Below are 9,899 nucleotides of genomic sequence, written 5' to 3'. Positions count from 1 at the left end.
GTTGTGAAACAGCAACATTTGATGGTCAACTTGGCTTTATTTAGTATGCAAATCTATATCGGTAGTGCACTTGCAGGTCCATGTTGCACACCTCCAGGCTCCCTCAGGCCAGTATGTAGGGAAGGAGAGGGAGAGGGGGGGTGGAGGCCCGAGGCAGCGGAGGCGTGCCGGCCTGGCGGGGTGGCGTCTGATGCCGTGCCAAGAAGCCGGGCCCAGGTGGGAGAGCGGCAACACAGGCTGCTGTGTTTTTCTGCCAAGTTCTCGCTCGGACCGCTGTCTTCCTGCCTGCACGCCTTTCCACGTCCAAACACCAAGCCTACAAAATTGGGTTGTCCTCGTCGTGGCGTGAACACAAACACCCATGTTTAGCGCTTATATCGGGAAATCCTGCCAGTAGTTTGTCTTCATTTGTAACCCACCTATAAAATTGGGGTTAAAACCCTAATTTGAATCCGTAAAACCCAAGATTGAAGACTTCGGGTGTATTTCACGAAGCAGGTTTAGTGAGAAATCTGGGTAAAGAAACCCTGAAAAGTACGTAACTGAAACCAGAGGATAAGAGGGAACTCAAGTCTGTTTCATAAAGAGGTCATTTAAGCTCTCGGTCAGTTACCATAGAAACATGGTCCATCAACCTAACCTGGTCAGTAGTCGGTTTGTCACAATGAACCTCGAGTTTTTCCCTGTAACCGCCTCCTTTGAGCCACACACAATTCATTTCCTCATTCAGTCCGCTGCGGCGACCTTTTCCGTAAATACGCCTGTAGTCTATAGCGTAAAGTCCACTTTTGTCACGAACATTGCATGTCATTTTGACAATGAACCTATTGATGATGATTGATTGACCGCAATATTGCGCAGGGAATTAAATATGCGTCGCGAGAATGTTATCAGACCGCGTATACCTGGCATTTCCGCAGTTACCTTTTTGAGCGGTACCGCGTTTCACATGCAGTCGATCATCTACATGCACAACTTATCCGATTTGCAACATTACCAGTCATATGCGCTCACATCGGAGCAGTATTGCGCTCCATTTTTTTTCTCATACCCGTTTGAATGAATGTTTTTATATTTCATGTTTTATATTTTATCTTACATCTAGTGCGCTTCTCTCTCGCAGGATTGCACCTAAATGAAATGAATTAATGAGCTATCATTCAACAGATTTCCCCCAGTAATATTGTGATCGCAAAGGACTATACATTTAAATGTACGCATTGACCCGAGCAGCAAATGTTCTGTTGGAGCAAATCCAGGTGAGACTACTTAGCGTTGATAGAACTCACTGGAATCAGCTGGACTGGAACCGAAAAACTCAATTTCCTATCTGAGGATAAATCAACTCGCTGTTCAGGGTTAATCTTAGTTTGTTGAACTTGCTTTGTGACCCCTCATCTTAAAACCTAATCGCTTGTTTAAAAACCCTTTAACATTGTTACAAGGATTATGTTTCACTTAATTAGTGAGCAAATTGATATTGCTTACCATTTTTTGATTGTGTCTATCTATGCCAGCGCCATATATTGACATGTTCTTCCACTAGATGTCAGAATGCACAATGAACCTTGTGAATCAAACTGTTGCTGTTCAAACAAAACAAAAAACAGGCCATTAGGAAATCTACTGTAAATATACTTTTTTACATTTTTGTTAGCTGGTGTACGTGCTGTGTGCTCTAATGTAACTAAAGGTTGGGAAACACAAGTTCTACTTTTTTATTGTAATTTGAACAGCTCAAGCCTTGTTTGAACCCCAACTCCAGCTGGAACCCCAAACTTGAACCCCTCTCAACAGTGACAAGGGCAAACACCACAAGAGACAAAAGGCGTAATTTCTTTATGATTTATTTCACCCGTGCGGTGAATAGAAAAATAGGATGAAGAAAAAACCTTTAAAGGGACCATTTGACTCAATTGCTTTCGTAGATTTAAAAAAAAAAAAAAAAAAATGCATTAAGAGCTCTGTGCCTTTCTTTTCCCTGCAACCAAAAGAAAAAGTCAAAGTATCTTTGGAATCAGTCTCAGGGGTTCATTATAATACATATAATTTGCTTTATTCACTAAGTCCTATAAATACTTTGTCCTCGTTTATATGCTGAAGTAGCATTCAGGATTGGATCGCCTTTTAATATTAGTTTAAAAAAAATGTCCAACAAAAAAAGGAGACAAAAATATATAAACAAAAGTACCACAAAAGTCCAGCGAGTCACATTATTATTATTGTTTTTTAGTAAAGAAACTTTTTTTTTTTTTTTTTTTTTCGTGCATCTACATTTAGCAAAAAAATGAAAGTACCACATATGCAACCTTCGGGATATTTTCATCTCAAGCATGAGTCTGTACATTTTGCATGATTCGTCATTCTTCTTATCATCATAATCATCATTATTATTTCAAACCCTCCCACAGTAGTCAACACAAGTGTACAAAGATGTGAGCTATTATTTCCAGCAACACACGTCACCATTAGGGCCACAGTGAAAAGAAAAATCATTCATGATCAAATGAAGAGACACAGACCTTTGCAGAAGGAAATATTAAATCATTGTTGAAAAGCAGGTGCAGTAAATTTATTTGCGTTTTTTTTTGTTGCATTTTCGCCCCATGGAATCAGTTTTTTTCCCTCAGGATGTTGGACTTTATTCTTTCTTATTTGTTTCAATTTAAGAGCTTGTCTGATTTTGACTTCATTCTCGTAACAGTTAATAAGTAGTATTTTGAGACCGTTCTCATATTTTTTTTTTTCATAAAGTTCCAACTTTTTCTTATAGTCTGACATTTTTCTTACAAAATTTGGACTGTCTAATAAAATCAGACTTTGTTGGTTGTAAAATGATGCCTGTTACTTTTGACCTTCGTAATAATCTGATTATTTATTCTTCATAATATTACATATTTTTAACATACTCAAGGGAGCTAGAACATATCCCATCTGACTGTGGGTAGACTACCCCCTGGACTACTTTTTCCTTTGTAACATTATGTTTAGTTTTTTTCCCTTTGCAATATGCAAAGTTAACTTTTCTGTAAAGGGAGCTATTTCCTGAAAAACCAAGATGAGTTTTTCTTGTCAGTGTGGTCCTAATTCTTGTCAATACCATCCGAGCGCTTCACGTCGAGGCACTGGCATGATTCTCTTTCTCTCGGTTCGACAGCCTTCATGCAAACAGAAGCAGAAACATGCTTTCAATTCCACTCATCCGGTCATCTTTGGTATCGGGACAGTGGAATGCATAGTTGCTGTGATAAGACGGAGATCGTTTGAGGGTGGCGCCGTTCCCAGCCTTGGAGACGACGACGAGGCGGCGGGAGATGAGTCTTATTCCTGGATTGTGCAGGGCTTGCAGTGGAGAAGTACAGAAACAAAGGTGAAAAAAAAAAAAAACCCAGTAGAGGAAGGAAGGAAAGAAGGAAGGACGGCCGGCTTTCCGCTGGCGTTGGCCTGTCTGCCTCGCAAGAATGTGGCGTTTGTGGCCTCTTTTTGGCATGCCGTCTGTGACCAGCTGTCTCTTTTTTTGCGCCTCAGCCACTTTCTTTGGATTCCGCCCAGGAACTCGCCGGCTGATTGGTCTGCCGGATATAGTCCGCGTCGTCCTTCACTTTTTTTTCCTGTCCCGTCAATTTCTGCTTGAAGGCCCGCAAGTTGGACGGAGTCCTTATCTTCCCACCGCCGTGGAGCCGTTGGCCTTCTCCGGCTTGGGCGAGGAGCAGCCCGGGGTGGGCCCGCTGTAAGGTGAAGCGCTTCCGCCGGTGGAGGCGGGCCTCTGGAGCATGGAGAGGGCGTCGGCGGGCGGCTCCCCGTCCCGCTCCGAGGGGCGCAGGGCGGCCGACGGCGGGAACGGAAACGCCAGCGGGAATCCGGTCATGTAGAAAAGCCTGCCGATGCGTCGCGCCACCTGAGCGAACCGGAAGCAGAAACACGACTCAGCAAAGAGTGGATGGCGCAGACATGATGGTTACACTTTGATTTCAACAGAGACAAAGAGAGAGAGAGCGAGAGAGAGAGAAGGCTTGTTGTTGCTCAGGGCAGGGAATCTACGCTACGCTGGCTGACTTTGTCGGGGTCTACGGTCTGGCACACACGGACACACGCGCACGCGGCTGCAGTGTGTGTACCTGCGAGCGGATCCTGAGGGCAGGACCCAACTTTAGCGCCAGGATGCCGAGCAGGTGCTCCTCAGTGAGCAGAGCTAAAGTCTCCCCATCAATGACCTGCTCCCGGAAAACCTGCCGGAGACACAACCGCTTCAGCCGCAGACACGCACGCGGCTAGCACCGCACGTCCAGTCCGAATAGTTTTTTATTTGTTCACCGTCACTCCAGGAAATATTTTACCACAATGTTAAACTTGTATCGCAAATTATTGTTCCCCATTGAAATGAATGTAATTGACATTAATCTGTTCTAGTGTGCTTGTGCACCTTCACCACCGGGGGCAGTATAATACAATTAAATTAACTAATTTGCTTCCAAAAATGGATAAAAACGTTCCATTTTAAATATTGCCATGGTCCCAAAAACGGATTTACTGTATACATTCTTATGTTTGTTTGTTTTTTTTACACGCTAGAGCAGTGGTGTCCAAACTACGGCCCAGGGGCCGTCCATTTTTAAGTGGCCCGCAGCATATCTTAAAAATGGCATTTGACTCAGTTCAAATAAATTCACAAACACAAAAATGTTTGGAGATGGTCAAAGTAAGAAGGGAGGGTGTCGAAAAACACAGGTCCCATTAAAGGTTATCTTAATTAACTAAAACTAACGAAATAACTAAAACTAAAATTCAAAAAAACGAAAACTAACTGAAACTACATTTTATGTTTACAAAACTAACTAAGCTATAATTATAGCAAAAATGTCCTTTTAGTCTTTGGTGTGATTTTTAGTAGATTTATTTTGATATCAAGCGGAATAATGATGTTTGAAAGTGTGTCTGTCACACAGAAGTGACGTCATCTAGCAGCAGCCAATAAAAAAAAGCACCTTCAGATAAAGTTGCTCCCATGATGTTTTTTAAATATTGCACACGTTATACACGTTTTTTTTAAAACAAAAACTAATACTGAAACTAACTAAAACTAAACCAAAACTAAGCATTTATTAAATAACTAAAACTAATAAAAAACTAACAGAACCACCCTCAAAACTAATTAAAACGAACTAAATTTAAAAAAACAAAACTCAAAACAAAATAAAAACGAAAAATTCCAAAACTATAACAACCTTACTGCCATATTACAAATAAATGGGTTTATATACTGTAGCATTTTTCTAAATAGGCAAAAACACAAATAAATTATTTGTACAATTTTTAGGACTAAACACAATTTCTCTTTATAACATTATGTGGCCCTTGCGTCGTTCTGATTTTCTGTATGTGGCCCTCAAATGAAAAAGTTTGGACGCCCCTACGCTAGAGCATATAGAAGGCTTTGATGCATAACTACTAATAACTACCATCGCTTAAAGCAATGGTAGTTATTACAAAAAAAAAACTGCCAGCAGGTGGCAGGAGAGTATAAAAGATCAAACAGGGCCATGTTGCAACAAGCTCTTTTCTCCAGTTTTCTTTTCTGCATTATTAATAATGCTAATTGCTGTAAAACGGAAACAGATACAAATCTGCATTTTTTTTCCCCGATGAAAGGAAAGACTAATCTTTCGTTTGGTAGGTTCCATGTTTTTATAGCAATAGAACACAATATTCTGTGGGCCTTGCAAAATCAGTCAAAATCCAGATATTCCAGATTTTCGTCTAACTGAGATCTACTTATTAGGTACTGATGGATTAATAATGCAAATGGCTGCCAGTTTGATACACACTTCTTAAGTAACAAATTTGACGAAATTATTTTGGGGCAAATCATGTTGTCGTTTCTCCTGCTTGTTTTTCTCCTCAACCGCTATGATTTGGTCATGTGCTATAGTAACACTGACCTTTGACCTATACTCCTGTATTTTTTTTTCCTCCCATGTAGATAGTACTCAATTGACATCAGTGCAAGTGTGATTATAAAGGATAGTAACAACAAATATTTGATACAACTTACTCCTAAGTGGACGTTGTTTTTTTGTTTTGTTTTTTTAAATCAATAATACACTAACACACAAAAAGGTGAGCTATTTTTAGAAGAGTCCCACGGACTACTCAAGTTGTTCTTGTGGTCACATTGGTGACACCTGTTGAAAGTGATGTGGTTGTTTTATATACATGACCTGTAATTCTATTCATTTTCTATTTAAATTGACAGTACTTCAACTGACGTTGGCAATAAAACAATTTGAAGCTTTTTAAAGACCATTTCACGACAGACACACAAAAACACGCATGTACAGCACACAAACGTCCACACACACATGCACGCCCCGCCACGTCAGCACACACACCTCAAGTGCACGCCTCTCAAACAACCTGACTCATTGTCACTCCTATAAGGAGCCGCTCTAGCGATGACTGCACGCGTGTGCGCTTTTTGGTCAGCCTGCCCCTGGCCTCCACTTGTCCTCCTTTCTCTCTCCCCTCTCGTCTTGTTGTCCTGACGGTCTCACCTGAGCGTATTCAGCACATCCAGCCAGGCTGCTTATGAAGCCACACACGTCCTCTACACTCCACTTGCTTAAGTCCTCCATGGGGTTGGTTGGAGCCGAGTCCTCCCCGTCCATGAAAAGACCTCCCACAGAGCCTGAGAGCAGCAGTCGTAAAAAACAAAAAAACAAAAAAAAGACAAATCAATTAAACACAAGAGGCTGAGGACCTTTCAATTTCTTGACAATAGTTACAGATTTATACAATAAAATAGTCACAAGAATGACATCTCACAAGGTCAAATCATTTGATGATTATGATTAATACATTGTGTGGCACCTTCTCGTGTGCATGCCTTAGCCACTAGGGGCAGTATAAAAAAAGATTTATTAACGTACATGAATTGTTTGGAAACTATGTGACTCTGTATGCTACATTTAGAGGACAACTGATTAATCAGTCGGTCAGTATAATAATAAAAACATTAAAACATAAGGAACAGATTTTTTGTAATGTCAGCGTATTGCAGATTTTTCTCTCTGTTGCCAAGTTAAATTAAACAAATACTGCTATATATGTTCAGACCATTTACATTTACTAGTGATGGGAAAATGAAGCTTCATGAACCACTTGCGATATTTTTAACTCCTCTAGATGGGGCTCTTGGTTTAAAAATAAAGACTAGTGTAATGGAAATTTATTACATTACATTTAACCAAGAGCCCCATCTAGAGGAGTAAAAAAATTTCGCAAGTGGTTCATGAAGCTTCATTTTCCCATCACTAGCATTTACATTTACAGAAAGTTTTGTGAAGTCGTCAAATGTTCTGCCTGTACTGGAATTAAAATCATATTGTTCCAAGGTTTAGGGCACATGTGTCAAGATCCGGCCCTCGAGGGCCAGAGTCCTGCATGTTTTCGACGTTTCTCTACTCCAACGCACCTGATTCAATGATCAGGAATCAGGATAATTATCAGGCTCCTGCAGAGCTTAAATATGAATCAGCTGTGTTGAAAGAGGAGAAACCTCCAAAACCTGCAGGAGTGCGGCCCTCGAGGACTGCAGTTTGACACCTATGGTTTAGGGGACCAAAAAATGTTATTTGTTGTATAGTTTTTAAACTAATCATCCGATTAATCGCTTATCAAAGATTTTCCTGCCAAACATTGGAAAATGGATTGGTTCTTGGCAGAATTATTATAGTTTGGGAATTTTCATTTTAGGTAGTTTTTATTTCGTTTTCGTTTTCACTTTTAAACGTCCTTATTCAGGTGGTTCATATCAAAATAAATCTACTGAACTTAAAATCACATTATCATCCCCAAATGCTCATGCATTAAATTAATTACCTAAGACTAAAACAAAGGACATTTTTGCTTCAATTAAAGTTAGTTTTAGTTTTGTCAACATAAAATGTAGTTTCAGTTAGTTTTCGTTTTTTTAAAAAGCATTTTCGTTTGTATTTTATTTCGTTAAAATTGTTTTTTAAATTTTAGTTTTTTTTTCGTTAGTTTTAGTTAACAAAAATAAGCTTGGTTCTTGGTTGTGCCTTGGTAATATTTGTTGTTTTTGTTGCAGCATTGTGTTCAAATATCCATTGCTTACCCGGGATTTACACCTAAACAGATTCTATTTTTAGCCCCACTCTAAGTAAAATTTACACACTGAAGAGAGTAAAATATTCATTCAAGTATTTTTAATGTGTACGACAGATATGCCTATCCCATTTAAAAATAAAAAATAAAAAAAATAAAAAACCGAATAAGGATTTTTCACTCAGAAATTTTAAGTACATTTTGCAAGGAGAGATTTTAACTAAGCATTACCAGTTTATTTAAAAATAAACAAAAAATAATAATACCCAGGACCTTTAGCTTGGTAGACTGCCACTCTACCACCTGAGCAAGGTTATTTTAGTAAATGAAAAAGCTAAAACTAAAATTCAAAAAACAATGTTGTTAACAAAATAAAATAAAAATGAAAATGCTTTTTAAAAAAACGAAAACTGACACTACTACATTTTATGTTTACAAAATTAACTAAAACGAACTATAATTAAAACGAAAATATCCTTTATTTTAGCCTTTGGTCATTAATGTAATACATTAAACTTTGGGAATGATTTTAAATGTGATTTTAAGTACATTTATGTATTTGTTTACATTAACGGGCATAAAGACGTTTGAAAGCAGCAGCTAATAGAAAGGCACCTTCGCTAGGTAAGAAATGTGTTACTTTTTCATTTTACCATGTTGTTTATTAAATATTGTGCACAATAAACATAGAAAAGAACAAAAACTAGTACTGAAACTAACTAAAATTAAAATAAAACTAAGCATTTTATTGAAAAAAAAACCTAAAACTAATAAAATCTAACAGAACCACACTAAAATGAAAATTCCCAAACTATAATAACCCTGCATCTGAGCTATGCCACTCCTACTGTTGACTTCTATCCAAAAGGAGACCAAAAGTCGAGTGTCAGGGTCAAAGTCAGGCCCGCAAACGGGGAGCCAGACCCGCGCACAAAGTGACGCTAATGGCTTTCACATGTTGCCTTTTAGCCTATCGTGCATGCGTGTGCGTGTGAGCCGCTCACCCATGTGAAAGTACGGGTTGATGTAGGGGAATCCGAAGGGCAACGACTGCCCTTGAAGAGCGGGCAGCGGTGGCACAAATCCAGGCGGAAGCTGGAGCTTGACATCCGACTTCCCCAGCGCTGAGGTGAACAGGTGGCGACCGGGCGAGTCGCCGCCAGCCGAGCCGCAAGGCGCGGCGAGCCGGCCGGAGCCATCTCGATTCTCCTTGGCGCCGTCTCGTTCTCGACTACCTCTGTCCTTGTGTTTACTCCTCGACTTGGCGCCGGCGTCTTCCCGCCTCTCCTCGCACGTTTCCGTCTCGCTGTCCGACTCCTTCATGTCCTCGTCGTCCCCCTCGCTTCCCCTGTCGTCTCTTCTTCTTTTGCGATCGGACTGAGGGCCCCGGCGGAGGGCCTTCCTAGAATCGGCGTCCGAGCCGGTCGCCTCTTTGTGGGCGGACGACGTCTTGGGCTGCTGCTGCTGCTGGTTGGCGGCGAGGAGGGGCGCCGTCGCCCCATGTCGAAGCACCAGCATGGCGTTGGAGCAGCGGGCCAGTTCCTCTCGGAGCGGGTGACCCTCGGGGATGTCTTGGAGGCTCCGCAGGGCCGGGTGGTCCGAGGGCAGGCCGGCGGGGAGGGCGGCGAGCGGGTCGGAGCTCAGCAGTTGCTGCTGCTGTCGCTGGTGGAGACTCTCCAACTCCTTCTGTCTCAGTAGCTCGGCTGACATCTCAAGTCTGATGCAAACAAACAAAACAGTCTCGTCAAGTCAGATGTTTTTCACAATCGCATGTC

General features: G+C 40.9%; 1 protein-coding gene across 1 annotated transcript in view; it reads right to left on the bottom strand.

The window, feature by feature from the left end:
* Nucleotides 1–1,867: 1,867 nt before the first annotated feature.
* samd11 (sterile alpha motif domain containing 11) overlaps nucleotides 1,868–9,899 on the bottom strand; it is a 71,813-nt gene continuing 63,781 nt past the window's right edge. The window contains 4 exon segments of the mRNA XM_077514967.1: nucleotides 1,868–3,898; nucleotides 4,119–4,229; nucleotides 6,552–6,685; nucleotides 9,129–9,841. Of these exon segments, the coding sequence (XP_077371093.1) occupies nucleotides 3,659–3,898; nucleotides 4,119–4,229; nucleotides 6,552–6,685; nucleotides 9,129–9,841 (1,198 nt within the window). The 3' untranslated portion in view covers nucleotides 1,868–3,658.

This window comes from Festucalex cinctus, chromosome 2 (genome assembly GCF_051991245.1).
Source record: "Festucalex cinctus isolate MCC-2025b chromosome 2, RoL_Fcin_1.0, whole genome shotgun sequence".
NCBI classification, from domain to species: domain Eukaryota; kingdom Metazoa; phylum Chordata; class Actinopteri; order Syngnathiformes; family Syngnathidae; genus Festucalex; species Festucalex cinctus.
This window is presented reverse-complemented; position numbering and strand designations above follow the sequence as displayed.